Raw genomic sequence first — 22943 nt, 5'->3', positions numbered from 1 at the left:
GAGAGAGAGAGAGATACGCACTTTGAAACAGCTCCTCTTAGAAATTGCTTGTAAATGTATAAATGATTACACTTCGGCGTGCACATGTGTTTGACCTGCATTTAATACACATAAAGAGCGATGAATCCCGCGGAGCTGAACAACACTGAACTGCATCAGAGAGACTCGAACCTGTGACGCCATGAATCTTCCGCCCCCTCCCTCTCTCTCTCTCTCTCTCCTCCCTCCATCCCTCTCTCTCTGCTTCATTAGAGATCATGTCAGGATGGGAGGATGATGAAGATGATGGCTCTCCGGGTTTCTCTCCGTGAGCTGCGGGCTCATCTTCTTCTTCATCACTGAAGACTGATAGAGAGGATGAAGAGCGAGTGACTGAATGAGCGCGCTGTCTGGTACGTGTCGCATTTACTCCTTCATCACTGTAATCACAGTTTCTCCGTGTTTCTGAGGAGGACTGTAACTGAATGATGGCTTACATAAGACAAGCGTTCGGTAATCTAAGAATCCTCTTCCTCCTCCTCATCATCGTCATCATCGTCTTCCTCGCGGAGGAGCAACAGTGATGAAGATCGTGGCTTCAGTAAAATATTTACGAGCTTCTCTCTTCTCGACATATGTGTTGTTCCTGTGTGTGGATCTGGCACCCGTGGGCTTCTGGATCCCGCACCGTCTCCATGGAAACCTTAAAAATCCCGTGGACGCGATCCTTCTCTCTCTCTCTCTCTCTCTCTCAGTCTCTCTCCCTCTCTCTCTGCCCCCCCCCCCCCCCCCTCTCTCTCGTGGGTTAATTGGTCCGGTTCTTCCTCAGACGGTTTAGATCCAGAAGGCTCAGGCTGTGATTGTGCCAGTGTTGTGTAACAGTCATGTAAGTTCTCATCCTCACGAAGCATCACAGAGAGCTGCAATCTTCCTCCTCTCAGCGCTTCTTGTGATGTTTAGTGAAGCTCGTCCTTCTTTCTCTCGGGCAGATCCTCAGAACGCTCTGGAGCAGAGGCCTGCATGTAAACCCTTGTATTTAATCAAGCATCACGTCTCCTACAGCAAATGATGCTTCGTGTGAATGAATCGTATGAATTCTGTTAACAACCAGTGAAAGATCATAAACTTAAACATCAATCATCAGGCTTTAAAAGTGTAAAATCATTAACAAATCACAAAAAAAAGCCATGAGTAAACACACCTTTATTTATATAGCGCTTTAAACAAAATACATTGCGTCAAAGCAACTGAACAACATTCATTTGGAAAACAGTGTCTCAATAATGCAGAATGATAGTTAAAGGCAGTTCATCATTGAATTCAGTGATGTCATCTCTGTTCAGTTTAAATAGTGTCTGTGCATTTATTTGCAATCAAGTCAATGATATCGCTGTAGATGAAGTGACCCCAACTAAGCAAGCCAGAGGCGACAGCGGCAAGGAACCGAAACTCCATCGGTGACAGAATGGAGAAAAAAACCTTGGGAGAAACCAGGCTCAGTTGAGGGTCAGTTCTCCTCTGACCAGACGAAACCAGTAGTTCAATTCCAGACTGCAGCAAAGTCAGATTGTGCAGAAGAATCATCTGTTTCCTGTGGTCTTGTCCTGGTGCTCCTCTGAGACAAGGTCTTTACAGGGGATCTGTATCTGGGCTCTAGTTGTCCTGGTCTCCGCTGTCTTTCAGGGATGTAGAGGTCCTTTCTAGGTGCTGATCCACCATCTGGTCTGGATACGTACTGGATCCGGGTGACTGCAGTGACCCTCTGATCTGGACACAGACTGGATCTGGTGGCTACGGTGACCTCGGAATAAGAGAGAAACAGACTAATATTAGCGTAGATGCCATTCTTCTAATGATGTAGAAAGTGCATAGAGTGGTATGGGAAGTGTTTCCGGTTCCTGAGTTTTGAGAACGTAGCGGACGTAGAGGAGTATAATGTAAAAGGAGCTCATTCAAATACTGAGGTGCTAAACCATTCAGGGCTTTATAAGTAATAAGCAATATTTTAAAATCTATACGATGTTTGATAGGGAGCCAGTGCAGTGTGGACAGGACCGGGCTAATATGGTCATACTTCCTGGTTCTAGTAAGATCTCTTGCTGCTGCATTTTGGACTAGCTGTAGTTTGTTTATTAAGCGTGCAGAACAACCACCCAATAAAGCATTACAATAATCTAACCTTGAGGTCATAAATGTAATTTCAGTAAGAAATTACTCGTCATCCAGTTTTTTATATCGACTATGCATTCCATTAGTTTTTCAAATTGTCGTTTCACCGGGCCGCAAGGAAATATATAGCTGAGTATCATCAGCATAACAGTGAAAGCTAACACCATGTTTCCTGATGATATCTCCCAAGGGTAACATATAAAGCGTGAAGAGTAGCAGCCCTAGTACTGAGCCTTGAGGTACTCCATACTGCACTTGTGATCGATATGATACATCTTCATTCACTACTATGAATTGATCAGAAAAGGGAGATTCGAGATCGGTGTATAATTTACTAGTTCATAGGGGTCAAGTTGTGGTTTATGTGGTTATGTAACACATTGCCTTAATTAGAAATGATCATAAACTGGAAAACTGAGTGATTATAAAGAGATTTGCACTATTTTAACACATGACAAATATTATGCTGCAAATAAGAATTTTCTTGTTCTAGTCTTGTTTCAGATTTTTTATTTATTTATTTATTTTTTGCATTTATTTTACGTTATTGCTTCAATTAAGAAAATGCACCTGCCAATGAGACAAGAATCTATATATATATATATATATACAAAAACAAGTAATTATTCTCAAGTAAATGTATCTTGCTTTAAGAAGACAAAACAAAACATTTTTGCTGCTGCTGCTATTAAAACATTTAGTGCACACTGCTAATAGTGATTAGTGGTGAAAGAAAGTAAGTTAAAGTATATGTGTGAAAACTAACCTGGAAAGAGGCGTGAGGATTAGGTAATGCTTTCAGTGAATTATGAGATTTATGAAAAATTAACCCAGAAATGCACAGTATGTTGTCATTTTTCACATAGTAACAGCGAAAAGTAAATGTAAAATATTGTTAGAATATCATGCGTGGTGTTGTTCTTCTGGATTATTTGTAGCAAAACATTCTGATCTGAAATGATTAGTTTCTGTCCCTGACCCGGAAGAGGCTTTGACAGACTCGTTATGAACGGCTCAATCTGGAGTTTCAGACTCAAAGGTTCCTCGCTGCAGATTTAATGACATGCATGAGCTGCTAATTAAATGAATGTCTATTTGAGATGCATGTCCTCTGCTGGTTATGATCATGGACTGTACATTCGATTGTCACGCCCTCGCCAGAGTCCGCAGAGCGTCAGAGAGTCTCTTGACCCGAACGCTTCTGGAACGCTGCAGAACGCTGCCACTTCACTTCGGCTCACTGTGAGCGCTGACGGACCGAGCCGTGTGTTGCCATGGTGACAGTGGCTCATGTTTCCCAGCGAGAGACAGAAAAACTCCCTGCTCCAGCAAACACAGCAGACATGCTCAGACTCTTCAGGTCAGCAGGATTTCAGCCGAAACAAGAGAAACCGGAAACTGTGTGTGAAACAGGTCTGACTCCGGTTCCAGCAGAGCAGCAGAAGTACACTCTTATGTAGTCACTTTGTCTTGTTTTCTAGTTTAAATATTTAAACATTCTTGAATCAAGATGAATTGACATGACAAGTAAAATGATTTATACTAGAAAACAAGACAACGTTACTATGTAAGAGAATCTTTTTATGCAGTCTTTGAACTTTCATATTTGAAAATCAACCTCAGTTATGTTTGACTTTAGGCCAGGGTAAATTATTTTTGTGTGTCAGTTTCTCTCACTCTCTTACTCACACACACACACACTCGCACACACTCTCACTCTCTCTCTCACACACACACACACACACTCGCACACACTCTCACTCTCTCACACACACACTCTCACTCTCTCATTTACACACACACTCGCACACACTCTCACTCTCTCACTCACACACACACTCGCACACACTCTCACTCTCTCACACACACTCGCACACACTCTCACTCACACACACACTCGCACACACTCTCACTCTCTCACTCACACACACACACTCGCACACACTCTCACTCTCTCACTAACACACACACACTCGCACACACTCTCACTCTCTCTCTTATACACGCACACACACTCTTACAGACACACACTCTGACTCTCTCTCACTCACACACACACACACACACACACATACTCTTACAGACACACTGACTCTCTCACTCTCACACACACACACACACACACACACACTCGCACACACTCTCACTCTCTCTCTCTCACACACACACAAACACACACACTCTCATTGAGATCAGAATTATTATTGTCTTCAATCTAACTGGCCATTTGTCATAATTGCTCTTTAGATTAACTCATAAACGAATTGCATTATATGTATATGTACATTATATATAGTATTGTATATTTTATGAAATATTGTTGAAGATCTTGAAGTCTGGTGTAGATGTTGTGAGTCGAGGATGCACGTTCTTCTAAATCAGAACAATGAAACGATGATGTCATCTGAATCGGTCTGATTTGATGGTGGTCTTGTGACGATGTGGAGTGTGTTTTAAAGGCCATGTGATGAAACCCTCAGATATTGTGAGCAGCGTTTGTCAATCATCTCAAGATTTGTTCTTGTTGTTTTTTGCGTTTTATTTCCTCGCGCCGCCCACAGATCTCCTCCAGCCCACCATGATGCTGGTTCTGCACCAAAAGCCCAGCGAGGTTGAAGAAATATGAAATATTTAAGGCAGCCTGTGCTCACAGTGACCTACTGAAGGACAGCGGGCTGTTAATCAATGCCAGAAATACAGGGTCCAGAGACTGCGCGGTGACGGACACAGCTCGCTCTTGTTCTCGTGGTGAGAAACGTGCGCTCGACTGGTGTTTGCAGTGTTTGTGCTGAGTCAGGCGGTGTGTGAATTACCCAGCATCCCTCAGACGCACGAGGCTCAGGTGAGCTGCTGTGTGTTCTGGTGTGTGTGTGTGTGTGTGTTTGCACAGTGTTTACGGCTGTGTTCAGCAAACACCTGTGAGACCAGAGCTCTGTGTTCAGCTCTTCTTCTTCAGGTCTTTGAGAGAGAGTGAACTGCACTGCAAAAAAAGTATTGTCTTGTTAAAATGACTTAAGATATTATGTCTTGTTTAATGTAAAAAAACTGCAAAATTATCTGCTAATGGGGTGAGAAAAATCATATTGTTTAGCCTTTGAATTAAGCTTATTTTTCTTACCCCATGGACAGATCTTTTTTTGCTTGTTTTAAACAAAAACTAACATTTTAGTTTTTTTTTAAAACAAGCAAACAAACAACACAATATCTCATTTTAGATGGGGGCAGTATTCCTCAATAAAGTGAATTGGTCTACTCTAGAGTAACAAAGGAGAAACGGCATAGTCTCTATGCTCCGCCCCTACTTTCACAACAACACTACAGCCATAGCCGAAGCCTAACTGTGCGTTCACACCGCCGGCGTCTAGAGCGTCAAACATCGCTCTGGCCGCTCTGCTCACGACGCTGCAGAAAGATTTGTGAGCGCTCAGACGCTCTAACGTAGATCAAATGCTTATTTTGTATTTAAAGCGGCCGCAAAGCAAACAAGCTTGTTGATCTCGTGCAGACTAACCACAAGGAGTTATAACCTCATTAAATATTGTTGTGGACGAAATATTAGGATCCTTTACTTAAAATGAACAATCTCAGAAACCTTGGTCCACGTATCACTTTTAATTTATTTTTTATGTCCCTGTACGTAAACAGGGACACATCATAGATTAATACAAATGCTAAACAGCAATAATCAACCTGTCCTTTATTCTGCTTGGGAACTAATGTGCCAACTCTCAAGCATTCACCGTGAGACACACGCAATTGACTATTTTCACACGCTTTCACGCCACACATCAATTTTTTCACGCACAGAAAAACCACGAAGCAAAGAGGACACGGAGACCAACAGACTAGACAGAGCAGGTTAGATATGATATAATAAAATGGGTAACGTTAAGTTATAGCTAATTATCAAATGCAGCTACGGTTAGCCATCGCTAACATTAGCACGTTTATCGAACAGCCTTCGATACATTGCTATGTTATAACTTCCCGAAAACAAATACACAAACATATAAAACAAACTTCTAGCGAAATACTAACAGCATCTAACTTACTGTTAGAAATGTTGCAAGTTCGGAGGCGAGCCTCATTTCTTTATGGTCCATCAGTTGTCTCCAGCGATTGAAAGCAGTGCCGATGTTTACTCTGATTCGGCTCCTTTTCTTATCGGATTTGATTTGTGATTCCGAGCGCGGTTGTTTCCCTGTAGCGGGTGGTGGTGGTAGGGGTCTCTTGCCAAGGGCTTGAGAAATCATTTCTCTCTCTTCCCTGAACTGAAATGAAGTACTGGGCTGTACTTTCCACATGATTGACATCAGGTTCAAGTAAACGCCCACAAGCCGTGCGAGTTATTAGTGTATTGCAGGTTGGCTGGTGGTTATGTTGCCCGCATACCGCCTCCCATGGCCGAAACTGGTATTACGACACCTGTCGGGCCGGGGCTAGTAATGCTAATGCTAATTAAGGTTGATATCTCTGCAGCACTATAACTTGACATCATCGCCCTTATTTCTTCTCATTCTTTTGATGCGTGTAGGTCATGTTATGGATATTTTTACCTCAATTTTTGCATATGGCACCTTTAATGTGTAATTGCATGCGTTGTTAGTGTGTGTGAGAGAGTGTGTGTGTGTGAGAGAGAGTGTGTGTGTGTGTAAATGGTGGTCTACCGCTTTAACTGGGTTAACTCTTATTGCCGTTTAAAGTATGTGGAGTTTGTTGTTAATGGTGGTTTTATTTGTACAGTTTGTACTTCCTGGTCTTAATGAAGAAACCTGCTGTGATCCTGCACTGGTCCTGATGATGATGATGATGATGATGATGATGATGATGATGATGATGGCGTGTGCAGTTGCATTCATGCATTCAGCAGAGGCGTTTATCCAGAGCATTTGTTCGGCTCATGATTGTGTGAATGTGATTGCGATGAAGATCTCGTTCTGTGTTGGTCCTTCATGTCGTCCAGCAGAAGCTGCAGCTCAAGTTTATTTACACTGTGTCCAGCTTCACATCTGAGACACCTGAGAGCAGTCCCACAAAACTGTACAATTATTTAAACCTGGTAAAACATGTAGGCCCACTTGAAGTACTAGTCTGTTAGTATTAGCTGGAAACATCAACAAATTGGCAGAAATATCTTATCAGCATTTACACACATGTGTAACGCTACACAAAATGATGGTTTGATACTTTGTCTTCAAATAAAATGGTGTCAACAATGCTGAGAAACACACTTCATACCGCAGTTTATGCAGTTTATACACATATAAATATACATATATGGCGCTTATTCAAAGAAACGTATTTCATTTGCTGTTAGACGAGCCTTTCTGCAAAATGGAAATACTGGTGTGAATTTCTAATCAGAGAATGATACAACTGTAAGATGTAAGTGTTCTAGTTAGTGACAGTGTTCCTGTGAGTGACAGTGTTCTAGTGTAGTGGGGGAAGTCGTGGCCTAATGGTTAGAGGGTTGGACTCCCAATCGAAGGGTTGTGAGTTCTAGTCCCGGGCCGGCAGGAATTGTGGGTGGGGGGGAGTGCATGAACAGTTCTCTCTCCACCTTCAATACCACGACTTAGGTGTCCTTGAGCAAGACATCGAACCCCCAACTGCTCCCCGGGCGCCGCAGCATAAATGATGAACACTGCTCCGGGTGTGTGTTCACAGTGTGTGTGTGTGTTCACTGCTCTGTGTGTGTGCATTTCGGATGGGTTAAATGCAGAGCACAAATTCTGAGTATGGGTCACCATACTTGGCTGAATGTCACTTCACTTACACTTACTTCAATTGTTCTAGTGAGTGACAGTGTTCCAGTGTTCAAGTGAGTGTTATAGTGTTCTAGTGTTAATATGTTCTGGTGTTGTAGTGTTCCAGTGAGTGACAATGTTGCAGTGTTTTAGGGTTCCAGTGTTCTAGTGTTCTGGTGAGTGACAGTTTTACAGTTTTCCAGTGTTCTAGTAATAGACAGTGTTTGAGTGTTCCAGTGTTCTAGTGTTCCAGTGAGTGACAGTTTTCCAGTGTTCTAGATCATGATCAAGCTGTCTCACACAAATATAATTCTGTCCTGTGTGCTGGTTGACGTGTTTCCATCTGTGATGTGTGCTGCGATCATATTTTGAGCTTTAACTGAGATCAGAACGAGTGTAGGACACGAGGGGGGGGGGGGGTCTCTGTAGCTACTTTTGGACTCAATCAATATGTGCTGCAAACGCATGTTGATCCTTTCCAGCTCTCAGAAGGATTGCGCTCACACCTCGTCTGTGTCTCAGAGGTCCGTCGCTGCCGTCATCACTCACAGCTACAGCTGCTCTACTGTCCATGTCTGTCTCTGTCTGTCTATCTGTCTCTGTCTGTCTGTCTCTCTGTCTTCTGTGTCTGTCTGTTTCTGTCTCTCTGTCTCTGTCTGTCTGTCTGTCGCCGTCTCTGTCTGTCTGTCTGTCTGTCGCCGTCTCTGTCTGTCTCTGTCTGTCTCTGTCTGTCTGTCTGTCTGTCTGTCTGTCTGTCTCTGTAAGTCTGTCTCTCTGTCTCTCTGTCTGTCTGTCTGTCTGTCTATCTGTCCATGTCTGTCTCTGTCTGTCTCTCTGTCTGTCTGTCTGTCTGTCTGTCTGTCTGTCTGTCTGTCTGTCTGTCTATCTGTCTGTCTGTCTGTCTGTCTGTCTATCTGTCCATGTCTGTCTCTCTGTCTCTCTGTCTGTCTGTCTGTCTGTCTGTCTGTCTGTCTGTCTATCTGTCCATGTCTGTCTCTCTGTCTCTCTGTCTCTCTGTCTGTCTGTCTGTCTGTCTGTCTGTCTGTCTGTCTGTCTATCTGTCCATGTCTGTCTCTCTGTCTCTCTGTCTCTCTGTCTGTCTGTCTGTCTGTCTGTCTGTCTATCTGTCCATGTCTGTCTCTCTGTCTCTCTGTCTCTCTGTCTGTCTGTCTGTCTGTCTGTCTGTCTATCTGTCCATGTCTGTCTCTGTCTGTCGCCGTCTCTGTCTGTGTCTGTCTGTCTGTCGGTCTCTTAGCCTGCCTGTCTGTCTGTGTCTTAGCCTCTCTGTCTCTCTGTCTGTCTCTGCCTGTCTCTGTCTGTCTGTCTCTCTGTCTGTCTGTCCGTCTGTCTGTCTGTGTCTTAGCCTGTCTGTCTATCCGTATGTCTATGGTAATGTGCTCATTGTCTCCAGCATCAGTCTTTGTCTTCTAAATGGCTTCATGAATATGAGTCTCTCTCAGTTATTGTTCAGTGTTATTTATGTCGTGTCCATTTGGCCGTCCGCTGACACAAAGCATGCGGTTTATTCTCTGAATAAATATGAGTGGATCTGAATGAAGCGTTAAAACATACATCAGTGTATGTGTGTTCATTTTGTCTCCCTGTGGGTTGTAAAGCCGGTTGTCCAGCTTGCTAATGGATCGATGGCTGCAGAGAGAGACCGAGAGAGCTAGAGACAGACACACAGATGGGCTTGTTTTATCAGGGTAATATAATCTTGTCACAGTTCTGTTCTGACACACCTGTATGTCTGCGATTCCTTTTCATCCTGAGCAGGTGCACATGGATTCAGAGCTGTAGAGCATCTGTTTTTCTCTTGAGTGACCAGAGTGAGACAGGAACAGGAAACACACCACAGAGAGACACATGTGAACATGACTCAACATGAGACAGACAGAGAGAGAATGAGAGAGAGAGGGAGAGAGTGTTGGGCTCAGGTGACGGCCGTTTGAGAGAGTTAATTAATCACATCAGTAAATGTTTACACATCTGTGACACACACACACACACAAACTCACACACACACACATACTGAGCGTCTCAATGGATTCTCTTTTCTCATGCGACCTGGATTATTTGTGCCTGAAAATTTCCAAACAATATTTAATCTCATCATTTCCTATGATGAAGTTATGGCTGAATTAACTGTGTAAAGCCTGATATATGAAATTATTATCTGATAAATGAACAATTATTCTGATGCTTGTGATGTAAATAAATTAGATGTTTATAACAGCAGATGCAGCAGATACTGACATAAAATGATCTAAATATCAGTTGTAAATATCAATCTCCAGTAAATTGAGATTGAAATGATCCAAACATATAATGCAATGCAGTCCAATGATGATTGAGAGATTACTTATAATAAACTGATTTAAGTGGGGAAAAAAATTAGATGATTAAGCAAATGTTTTGAACACTTTTTTAAATGTATAATGGGTTATTAATAGTCTCTTGTGTGATGAATTAATGAAATCACAAATGGAAAGAAATCAATAAATCAGTGATTTCATGGTAATAGTGTTGATGAGAGACTTACAGATGCTGGTCACCACTTTATCAGCCGTGTTGAATCTGTGTTGTCATAAAATAAAACCATAATGAGACCGTCGTATGGAATTATGGGTAAGGGTCAAAGGTCACCCTGATGGCTTCAAATGTTTAACTCTAAGTTATGATAAGAAGGATCAAATACACTGAATGCATGATGTTATGATTTCAGTAAAATCTAATTGTGGTGCAGGGTTCAGTGTTTTATTCTAAATAACTCTTTAAAACACAAATAAATACTGGGAATCAACAGAGACAGACTGAGACAGAGATAAGAAACAATAATTCAAATTAAGATGAATAGAATTTAATTAAACTGCCATTAAAGGGTTAATTAAGCATGATGGAGAGACAACACTTTCAGAGAAAGAGTGTGTGTGTGAAGTTCAGAGTGTAAATAGGTCATCTCACACACAGGTGAGTGTTTAGGACTGAATCTGTGTGATGTTGAGTTCATGCAGGTGTCGTTCTGTGCGTGTAAACTCTACAGGGACAAACGCTGCAGTATCGCATGTGTGAAAGTGTATCGAAACACTCGAGTGAGTGTGAAGCAGCTTTACTGCAGTGTTCTCAGCTCATATGATCTGCATTCACTCTCACAGCGCCGTCAGTTCAGGTTTAATGAGATGTACCTTGTGATGGAGAAATGTCTGTCTGTTTATACTCTGAAACAAACATCTATTCATCTTCTGTCCTCTGTGGCGTTTGGTTGGTAATCTTGATGTGAAACACGGGATATAGCTGAAAACTCACAGCTGACTCAGTGAATCATTTATTCAACCAATTTGTTCAAAAACACAGATTTATTTAGAAGTAAATGCACGACTCTCTTTATTTATAGATGCATGACTCACTTAGCTTATTGATTGTTGTTCATAGACATGTGACAGTTAATTCTACTTTTGTTTTACTTTGTTAGGTAATGTGTCAAATGTAAGTTACTCAGTATTAAATTCTTTATTTCAGGTACTATAATATTAAAGGGATATCAAACCACACTCATCTAGCCCTGTGTGTGTGTGTGTGTGTGTGTGGTGTGTGTGTGTGTGTGTGTGTGTGTGTGTGTGTGAGTCAGTAATCAGAGATGTGAGCTGCTCTCTGTGTCTCTGCTCAAGGCAACGCTCAGGACGTGAAGTGACATGTGAACTGACATACACGTCCCTCCCAAAGCGTTTCGGCTCTTCCTCTTAAACGTGCTGTCACTGGAGATCAGAGTCTCTCTCCTGAGCATCAGGCTGCATTTCTCTCCTCGTTATTCTCCTGTCGCCTCCAGTCCAGCTGCTCTTCAGTCCACAGGTCACTTGCTGATCACCTGATCAATAATATCATTAGTCAGCCGCTGTGTGTGTGTGTGTGTGTGTGTGTGTGTGTGATGCACTGCCAATTGAATTACCTGTCTATCTGTTGTCTGTGTTGCTGCCAGTGACTAATGACACCAGAATTAGTCTTCAGAGTCTGTTTGTCTCTGAAGAGGAGGAGGATATTGAGGTAAAGATGAAAATATCATTCAAATATGAAAAGATAAGGAATTCATCAGACAGCTTTTTATTACATTCAGAGTGCATTAGTGAGTGAGATGCGTGAGGTCAGAGTTCATCAGGTCAGAGCTGATGGACGAGCGATAGAATCTGGTCAGTTCGGATGAACGTTCAGTAAAACTCACCGGTGGAGGTGTCTGCAAAAGTGTGACGGGAGACTTCATTTTGACAAAAACACACTCATTGTGGTGCTTTCGCTCAACCTCCAATGAAGTCCAATGTGATGTTATAGTGCAGTAAAGACAGAGGTACAGTGGTGGCCAAAATGATTAGAACACAAGTATTCTCAGCAGCTAAAAATGGATTCAAGTCAGTTATTTCTATCTTTTGCTGGAGTGTAGGAAATATCAGTTTACATTTCCAAACATTCATTTGGCCATTAATTGTAATAATGCAGTGAGATGTGTGTGCTTCACACAGAGATGTGATCTGATCATCAGTCTGTCTGGAGTCACATGAAGAAACAGAACACACTGAGACAGACTCAATCCAGAACTGTGTCTCCGAGACGCTTCAAGAAACTTTCCTGCAAAGCTCCTAAACAACTCTGCCCAAGTGCACCGAGGACAAAAGCTGATTGTAATAATAAAAACTCCATAATCATCGGGAAGAAGGAGGCGGGAACCAGAGCACAATCAAATGAAACTTTAATAATCACAAAATAAACAAAACAAGAAGAAAAAACCTGGGGGTACCCTCGAGACTGCGCACTACTCCCCCCCCCCCCCCCACCGCTCACGGGGACCTGCGGGAACCTGGGGGTAGGACAGACGAGGCGAGAGAAAAGGAGATGGAAGGAGGAGCGACAGAGACGAGAGAGAAAAAAAAAATCTGGTTCCCAGACGCACTGCTGCTCGGCCCTCCACCAGCTGGGTGATCTCCTCCGCGGTGCCTGGCGGTGGCACTGGACGGCCCTCGGCGGATGGCACGACACTCCTCCGCCGCCCGGTGGACGGAGACGGCTCCTCCGATTTTGGGCACCCGGCAGAAGTCCCCCGTTCCCTGCTCCTCCCCATTCCGGCGGAGGGCAGCAGGCTCCGGCCCCCTGGCGAACGGCGCCGACTCCTCCGCTCCCTCACGGGCGGCCGGCAGCGAGCTCGCCTGTCCCCAGTAACTCGCTCCAGTAACTCGCTAAATAAAAAGCAAACACAACTAAAGACAGACGAGTTTTATATCCTTCCATCTCCTACGTGGGACTCGAGACCGGTGGTGGGTCGCAGGTGTAGCTCATCTCCAATCACTACACCTGGCCTCACTCCTCGTTCCCACGTCTCTCGGCCCCGCCCACTCGTCAAACTGATTAACTGGTTAGCTTTAGTTAATAGAAGTTAAATGATGAAGAAATTCTATTTATGACATTATTTTTGACATAACTGCCTTAAAACCATTTTTAGCTGCTGAGAATACTAGTGTCTTGTTCATTTTGGCCTCCACTGTAAATGTCTTTGGTCATGCTCCGTGTTTGGAGGACTGATGGGCTCACACGCGTGTGCCACTGCTCACTGATCCTGTCTTTCTCTTTCTCTCTCTTTCCAGAATCTTACAGAAATCCAGATGGAGCAGGATGTCGAGAGCACCGTCACGGTCCGACAGCCCAAGCTGCCCAAGAAGACATGGGACGACGTCCCCAAACCTCTGAAGAACAGGGAGCGTGTCAAGCAGAAGATCCAGCGCTACGTCCGCAAAGACGGCAAGTGTAACGTGCATCACGGAAACGTGCGGGAGACCTACCGCTACCTGACAGACATCTTCACCACGCTGGTGGACCTCAAGTGGGGGTTCAATCTGTTCATCTTCGTGCTGGTTTACACCGTGACATGGCTGTTCTTCGGCTTCATGTGGTGGCTGATCGCTTACATACGAGGAGATCTGGAGCACATAGGAGACAATCAGTGGACTCCTTGTGTCAACAACCTCAACGGCTTTGTGACGGCATTCTTGTTCTCGATAGAGACGGAGACGACCATCGGCTACGGCCACAGGGTGATCACTGACAAGTGTCCCGAGGGCATCGTGCTGCTGCTGGTGCAGTCGGTGCTGGGATCCATCGTCAACGCCTTCATGGTGGGCTGCATGTTCGTGAAGATCTCGGAGCCCAAGAAGCGTGCAGAGACTCTGGTGTTCTCCACCAACGCAGTCATCTCCATGCGCGACGGACGGCTTTGTCTGATGTTTCGTGTCGGAGACCTGCGGAATTCACACATCGTGGAGGCGTCTATTAGAGCCAAACTGATCAAGTCCAAACAGACCAAGGAGGGAGAGTTCATCCCTCTCAATCAGACGGACATGAACGTGGGCTACGACACCGGAGACGACCGGCTCTTCCTGGTGTCTCCGCTCATCATCTGCCACGAGATCAATGAGCACAGCCCCTTCTGGGAGATCTCCAAAGAGCACCTGGCCCATGAGGAGCTGGAGATCGTGGTGATCCTGGAGGGCATGGTGGAGGCCACAGGTACGCCACAGTCATTTTATTGTGCTCAGAGATTACATTTACACATAGCGGATTTGGCAGATGCTTTTATCCAAAACATTTTTTATCACTTGCATTGCATTAAAAGTGTGCATTGGATCAGGCATTTCTGGAGATGTGCTGTACTGTTTGAACTCAGAAATTGCAATTACAATTGCAATTGTAATGCATTTGGCTTTTATGAAAAAAAGTTGTGACATTTGCCAAGTATGGTAACCCATACTCAAAATTGGTGCTCTGCATTTAACCCATCCAAGTGCACACACACACAGCAGTGAGAAGTGAACACACACCTGGAGCAGTGGGCAGCTATAGATCCAGCACTTGGGCAGCACCCCGGGTTCAGTGTCTTGCTCAAGGACACTTCAGTCATGAGTATTGAGGGAGGAAGAGAGCACTGTTCAATCACCCCCCCCCCCCACCTACAACTCCTGCCAGCACCGAGACTCGGACCTATGAACCTCAGGTTACAAGTCCAGCTCTCTAACCATTAGACCACAGCTGCAAGTGATTTATACAAAATCACTTGCATTAGATTGCAGGTATGCAGTGGATTGGTTCATGCATTCCCTGGGAATCAAACCCATAACCACATTTGGGACACACTTTTATCCAAAACTGCTTACATTGCATTGAAGGTGTGCATCTGATAAATTAATTTATTCCCTGGGAATCGAACCCATAACCATGCTGTTTGTAGAGGCATTCTGTCCTGTTTGCACTCAGAGATTACATCTACATGTAATGCATCTGTCAGATGCTTTTCTTTCTAAAGTCACTTGATTTGGAGGTATTCAGTGGATTGGATCATGCATTCCTTGGGAATTGAACCCATGATCATGGCGTTTCTAGAGATGTGTTGTACTGTTTGCACTCAGAGATTACATTTACATATTATGCTTTTGGCAGATGCTTTTAATCCAAAACTGCTTACATTGCACTGAAGGTGTGCATTTGATCAGTTCATGCATTCCATGGGAATCTTTCCAGAACCTTCCAGAAGTCCAGATGGAGCAGGATGTCGAGAGCACCATCACGGTCCGACAGTGACTGGTTTGCTCTACTGTTAGGACTATAGGATGTCCATTGCACTCAAATATTACATTAAAAAATGCATTTGGCAGGTGCTTTTATCCAAACCCATTTGCATTGCATTGGAAGTATACATTTGATCCGTTCATGCATTCCCTGGGAATCGAACCCATAACCATGGCATTTCTAAAGAAGTACTCCACTCTTTGCACTCATATATAACATTTACTTTTACATTAATCCAAAATTGCTTGCTTTGCATTGAAGTTGTGCATTTGAAGACTTAACATATAAGCTGGGAATCGAACCCATGACCTTAAAATGGATTTGATCTACAGGAAGTTTGTTGCGTTGAATAGGAAAAAACTCCATAACTGACCATATTAAGTAGAACTCATACTGAATGAGCAATATCAGATGTCTAATTCCCATCATTCCCTGGAAATGGCGTTTCTAGAGCTGAACAGTTTGCAGTCAGAGATTACATTTACATGTAATGCATTCGGCAGAAGCTTTTATCTAAAGTCACTTGTGTTCCACATGGCTCAGGGACTTAACATGAAAGGGAGATGACACAGCGGAATAAGTTCAAACATAATAGTTATCATGACAAAATTATTTAACCATAAAAACAGTATCAGTAGTGTCAGTCAGTAGAAATAGCAAGTGAATGGATGCACAAGGTGAAGAGTTGTCAGTGCTAGTGAATGGATGCAAAACAGCATTATGTCACAAAATTGGAGCATGGCTCTGGCAAACTGCCCAAGCTACAGCTAAGCAGCGACGCTAACAAACTCTTCCACGATGTTTAAATAAGACCCACAACGAGCATCAGGTGCGCTCAAGTCACGCCTCAATCACAAAACCTCCACAGAAAAGAAAATACACCCAAACCAACACAACTCGATCATAACACCCCCCCCCCCAACTTACAATGTGTTTAATATGTTTAATCGTCGAGTCATAAGGCTGTAAGAAAGATATCCACTGCATTGAGCGTTGACTAGAACTCAGTAATGAGTGAAGGAAGGGTTTAGAATAGATGACGTAACAACTGTGATCAAACAGATAAATGGGACAACAAATGATTTTGGATAAAAGCATTGCATTGAAGGTATGCAGTAGATTGGTTCATGCATTTGCTTCTCTGTGGACTGCACACGGAGAGTAAGTGTCTCAGCTTAATGTTCTGTTATTTTGAGACTGAGCATAAATTACTTTAAAGTACTAGTGGCACATGCCAGTGTTTGCATGTGTTTATGTGTGCTATCGCTAGTTAAGAAAAGTTTCATTTTTGTCACGTTATAATCACTGCATCATTCCCAAACCTCCACTCGAGTGATTTGACAGGTTTCCTCACCTGGCGTAAAGGTTAATTTGTTAATTCTGTCTATATTTTCACACGTGACTAATCGAATCAATGTTAATTTCATATTGTGGTGTTTGAATTAGTTTACGACTTTTATTTTAGTGACTAATTAGTCAGTTCAACGAGTGTATTTATAGTAATCCTCCTATCTCTGGTCCTCACTGGCCAACTAGATGACCACAAATCTGAATAAATCATAATGAATAAATGATCTCTTCATTGATGTGAGGTTTGTTCGGAGGACAATATATGTCTGAGATAAAACTATTTGAAAATCAGGAATCTGAGGGAGCAAAAACATCGAAATATTGAGAAAATCATCTTTAAAGTTGTTCAGATGAAGTTCTTAGCAATGCATATTACTGATCAAAAATGAAGTTTTGATATATTTACAGTAGGAGATTTACTAAATATCTTCATGAACATGATCTTTACTTAATATCCTAATGATTTTTGTCATAAAAGAGAAAAGTATAATTGTGACTCATACAGTGTATTGTTGTGTATTTCTACAAATATACGTCTCTGATACTGATGACTGCTTCTGTGCTGCAGGGACACAAAATGAGTGATTTTTTTAAAATAATTGTTCAGTAAATGGTAAGATTTTCAGTTTTCAGGTGAACGATGGCTCTAACAGCATCCCAAGAGAAAGACTCTGAATCAGGACTCATGATATACTGTAAAAATAGTGCCAGATCAATACTCAGTGGCGTATAAATGCTCTGTGTGCCGGGAAATATCCCAGAACTCTCAGTGTAGTGCAGTACTGGAAACACGTCAGATGAGCGTGACGTGACCTCGTGTGTCTGTGATCCTCTCTGAAGGATGAGCAGCTGCTGTGTGAGATGAGCAGAGACAGGCACGTGTGTGTAGAAGCACTGCGGTCCATTCAGAGGAGTGTGTGACGTAACACCTTTAGAAGACCAGCGAGCGTCTCACACTTTCTTTACTCCTCCGCTCTTATTTGAAGATTAGCAGCGACACACATCAGAACCACACGGATCCAGTTATGTGGTTCTCTCAGTGCAGTGATGCTTGAACTGACCTGACCTTTACAGGTTTGCTGCAGATAATGGTTTATTAGAGCAGATAATCACAGTCTGTCTGCTTTTGAGACGTGGATGTGATATTTGAATTCAGTGCTTCAAGAGAAGTGAGGCATTTTGTGAGCAAGTAGTTGAAAAAACTGTGTAATAAACACTGCATTTTCCATAAAAACATAAGAAATGATTTGTTTTCATGGTGAGTTTAAAGCAGGAAGAGAGAGATGAAGTGTGTGGTGTGCAGATTGTGCTTTAGTAAAGAGTTGAGGGTAAATACGGTTGTGCTCATAAGTTTACATCACAATCTGCAAGATGTTTATAACTTAAGAAATAAGAGGGATTAAACATGTTTTTAGTAGTTGTTCTTTTAGTGCACAGATCTCTCCACAGATGATCCTGTGGAGAAGTGAACATCTTCTGCTGGTTGCTCACATTTGTATTCTGCACATTTGAGCTCTTCCCCACCGTGAATGCATGATGTGAGCTCCATCTGTTCACACTGAAGACGAACGAGAGGAAACACACCATATATAAAGAACGAGGGACATGATCATCTGTCAGCTCAGTTATTATCGGGTCTGTGGAATAGATGGAAACGTCTGCGCTTGCTAATTCCTTTGAGATTTTTCCACTGTTTCTAATGACCTTGGAGACTGATTTCAGCTCCTCATTTTCTATGAGCTGCAGTTCAGCGTTAAAATAGTCTGAGATAAAAAAGGAAAGTCGCGCCGCACAGCCGCTGAGAAACGCTGCAGAAATGGAGGATCTTCTAGATACAATTAGGCAAAAAAAAGAAGCAGCATGTCTTCTTTCTCTGCGACTGTGATGCTATTTTGAGGGTTTGTGAGCACGTTGCCATGGCGACGGCACAGCTTTAGGAAAACCCACTGACATTATATAACCACCTTATCTAAACCGGAGTGTTACTGTTATTATGATTACTGGTGTTATTTCTGTCATCACTGCGGCAGGACTCTCAGTCCGTCTCGTGCTCAGTACGAAGCAGATCACGACACACAGAAGGCCGTGTGAACTCTTTCAGACGCGTTTCCCTGAGAGAGGAAGAGAGAGAAGTGTTCTTCAGGATAGACTGTGGTTCTAGAGTCTGTCGAGGGTGCTCACTGCTCAGGGCATGACCTGTTGCCATGGCGATGAGGACACGTGTCATCACAGGACACATGTCGACAGGGACGCGCTGTTCAGCTTTAAAGGGGTCATATGTTCTGCTAAAAAGAACATTATTTGGTGTAAAGAACGTACAGTTTATGTGGTTTAAGGTTCAAAATACACATTATTTTCCACATAATGTACATTATTCTTTCTCCTCTATGCCCTGCCTTCTGAAGCATATCAGAAGCATATGTCAAGCTATCCAGTGCGTTGTGATTGGCCAAATGTTTCAAGCATCTGATGGAAATGTTACGCTCCTCAACATATACTGTAATGGCGTGTCCCGGACAGAACACCAGCGTGACAGGACAAGAACAATAAAACCCATTACAAACGAGGCAGTTGTTGCATCCAGTGGGAACATAATTACTGATTATAATGACTCATGCTGTCTTTTTATGCTTTGCTTTGCATATCACACCGTGTAAACATAAAACCATGTCTGCACTTGTGATTGGAGAAATACAAGCTACTTTACTCTACACTGCTCAAAACTCACGTTTGAATCATCAGTGGCCAATCCTTTACATATGTAAGCCTACTTACATACCAGGAGTCAGAAGCACCAGACTGTACTATCAAAGAGTGAGGAACAGCCGACGGATTCTACGAAGGAGCAGCCGGAGCTTGCAGCAACCACGTGTGACTGAGGTTCACAGTTCAGTGGTGCGTGGGGGAAAGTGGGTGGGGGGGCAAGGTCAGGAGTGAGTTCAGCTTCCTGACAGGCTGGTGGATGAAGCTGTCCTGGCCTGGAGACTCCGCAGTCTCCTCCCTGATGGCAGCAGGCTGAAGAAGCTGTGTGATGGGTGGGTGGGATCACCTGTGATGCAGAGGGCTTTGTGAGTGAGACGGGTTCCATAGATGTCCTGGAGGAAGGGGAGAGAGACACCAACGATCTTCTCAGCTGCTCTCACTATGCGTTGCAGAGTCTTTCGGCAGGACGTGTTGCAGGCTCCATACCACACAGTGATGCAGCTCGACAGGATGCTCTCGATGGTGCCTCTGTAGAAGGTGTACATGATGGGGGCCGGGGCTCTGGCTCTCCTCAGTTTGCAGAGGAAGTAGAGACGCTGTTGTGATTTCTTGGCCAGTGCTGCGGTGTTTTCAGTCCAGGAGAGGTCCTCTGTGATGTGCACACCCAGGAACTTGGTGCTGCTCACTCTCTCCACAGTCGCACCGTTGATGGTCAGAGGAACGTGCTGAGTGTGCTCTCCTGTAGTCTACAACAATCTCCTTCGTCTTCTCCACATTCAGAGAGAGATTGTTGTCACTGCACCACCCGGACAGGCGGCTCACCTCGCTCCTGTAGTTTGTCTCATCTTTGTTGCTAATGAGACCCACCACAGTCGTGTCATCCGCAAACTAAATAAAGAGGTTGGAGTTGTGTGATGGTGTGCAGTCATGGGTCAGCAGAGTGAAGAGGAGGGGGCTCAGCACACATCCTTGGGGGCCCCAGTGTTCAGTGTGATGGTGCTGGATGTGTTGCTGCCGACCCGTACTGCCTGAGGTCTTCTAGTCAGAAAGTCCAACAGCCAGTTCCACAGCGAAGTGTTGAGCCCCAGCTGACTCAGCTTGTAGATGAGCTGCTGAGGGATGATTGTGTTGAATGCTGAACTGAAGTCTATGAACAGCATTCTGACATATGAGTCCTTTTTGTCCAGATGTGTGAGTGCTGAGTGGACGGCAGTGGAGATGGCATCATCGGTCGAGCGGTTGGACCGATATGCAAACTGGAAGGGGTCCAGGGAGGGGGGGAGGGCAGACTTGATGTGGTGCATGACTAGCCGTTCAAAGCACTTCATGAGGATGGGGGTAAGTGCAACAGGACGGTAGTCATTGAAGCAGGATGGAGATGGCTTCTTCGAAACTGGAATGATGGTGGTAGTTTTAAAGCATGTGGGAACAACAGCCTGACTCAGTGAGATGTTGAAAATGTCTGTGAAGACATCAGTGAGTTCTGCTGCACAGTCTCTCAGTACACGCCAGGGATGTTGACAGGGCCCGGAGCTTTGCGGGCATTGATCCTGCTGAAATATCTCCTCACGCTGTCTGGGGTCAGTGTCATCACCTGGACACCGGGAGGAGGTGGAGTCTTCTGTGCAGTGGTGCTGTTTTGTTGCTCAAAGCGAAGGTGAAGGTGTTCAGCTCGTTCAGCAGAGAGATGTTGTTGTCACAGGTCCGTGGTGGGGGCTTGTAGTCCGTAATGGTCTGTATCCCCTGCCACAGGTTCCTAGTGTCTCTGCTGTCGCTGAATTGATGGACTGTGAACACAAAAACATATTAATCAGATGTAATCCAGTTTATTGACCAAAGAGCGTACATTACCCAATAAGATGGTGGGGATAGCTGTCTTGTGTGGGTTAACCGTTAGTCTAGCCCGGATACCTCCGCACTTACCCCTCTTCTGTTTCCTCTCACGCCGCTGTGGGCGAGATGATGGTGAAGGCATCCGGAGCAGACCGAGATCACACAGCTCTTCAGCGTGCACGGAGTTCAACTCTAAAAAAGTGGTTCTGCTGACATCGAGCAGAAACTCATAGCTGTATGTGCGCTTAAGGACAGGTAGACGCCATGAAGACATACAAAAACACTGCGACACAAGACAAAAAACACTGTTCTGATGGGAGAGAAGCCGCTGTGTGTGGACGCACCGCCATCATCCGGGAAGGAAGAGCGCAAAGTTGATGTATTTCCTCAGCAACCAGCACAGATCAGCTCCAGGCATGATGAAGTGGATATCATGCTCTTTTGGAAGACTATACAAAAAAGTTTAGCTTTCACAGTGGAACAAAGCTTCTCCATGACACGGCGGCAGCCGAGACGCCCAGATGTTTCCGTGAACATCTGGGCGGTGTTGTGCAAATATTCCCAGTAGGGCTGTGCGATATGGACAAAAAAAACCTATCACGATTTTTTTTATCAATTTAGTGATTTCGATTTTAATCACGATTATGTCATAAATGCATTCAGTATAATTTTTAAACATATTTCCAAAAGAAAACCAATGAGAGCTTTATCAAATGTCTCTAGAACAGACATAAGTCAAAATAATCACTAAGTAAAGATGTCAAACAAAATGTCTAGACATATGGATAAAAAATAAAATAAAATAAAATAAAACCGTGTTCAGGGATCTTTTTTTTTCTCTCCATGCATTGGTCATAAAGCTCACTGTAGCGGTACCTCAGGTGTTATATGTTTTGCCCAATATATTTATTGCCCAAGGGTCACGTACTCCATCTGCAGTGCGTATACAGTAATTTATGTGTAAGAAGCAGCAACGAGAGTGCATTAATGTAACGCGAAAGCACATTAAAATAATGTGCGAGCGCGAATCTTTCCACTTGCACCAGTGATGCGCGGGTCAATGCCTACTATATAAATGACAAAGGTTTAATTGGCATTTTTATTTCAAAGGATCCGACCCAGTGGCGTAGCCTAAAAATAGATGCAGAATTATTTTTTATAGTCTCAATAAAAATTTTTTACTAAACTTGGGCTATTGTTTACTTAGAATATATATATATATATATTTATTTTTTTCGCGACTTGGTTGATTCAGATCGGCACTTCGGAGCCTGTTCGCGACTCGGTTGATTCAGATCGGCACTTCGGAGCATGTTCGCGACTCGGTTGATTCAGATCGGCACTTCGGAGCCTGTTCGCGACTCGGTTGATTCAGATCGGCACTTCGGAGCCTGTTCGCGACTCGGTTGATTCAGATCGGCACTTCGGAGCCTGTTCGCGACTCGGTTGATTCAGATCGGCACTTCGGAGCCTGTTCGCGACTCGGTTGATTCAGATCGGCACTTCGGAGCCTGTTCGCGACTCGGTTGATTCAGATCGGCACTTCGGAGCCTGTTCGCG

General features: G+C 43.9%; 1 protein-coding gene across 1 annotated transcript in view; it reads left to right on the top strand.

Annotated features, from left to right (window-relative positions):
• Nucleotides 1–206: 206 nt before the first annotated feature.
• Nucleotides 207–22943, top strand: part of LOC127966618 (G protein-activated inward rectifier potassium channel 2-like) — a 31917-nt gene continuing 9180 nt past the window's right edge. The window contains exons 1-2 of the mRNA XM_052567737.1: nt 207–392; nt 13523–14441. Of these exons, the coding sequence (XP_052423697.1) occupies nt 13541–14441 (901 nt within the window). The 5' untranslated portion in view covers nt 207–392; nt 13523–13540. The remainder of the gene's footprint in view (nt 393–13522; nt 14442–22943) is intronic.

Source organism: Carassius gibelio, chromosome B10 (genome assembly GCF_023724105.1).
Source record: "Carassius gibelio isolate Cgi1373 ecotype wild population from Czech Republic chromosome B10, carGib1.2-hapl.c, whole genome shotgun sequence".
NCBI classification, from domain to species: Eukaryota; Metazoa; Chordata; class Actinopteri; order Cypriniformes; family Cyprinidae; genus Carassius; species Carassius gibelio.
The sequence above is the reverse complement of the archived record's forward strand: the minus strand, read 5'-3'. Positions and strand labels throughout refer to the sequence as shown.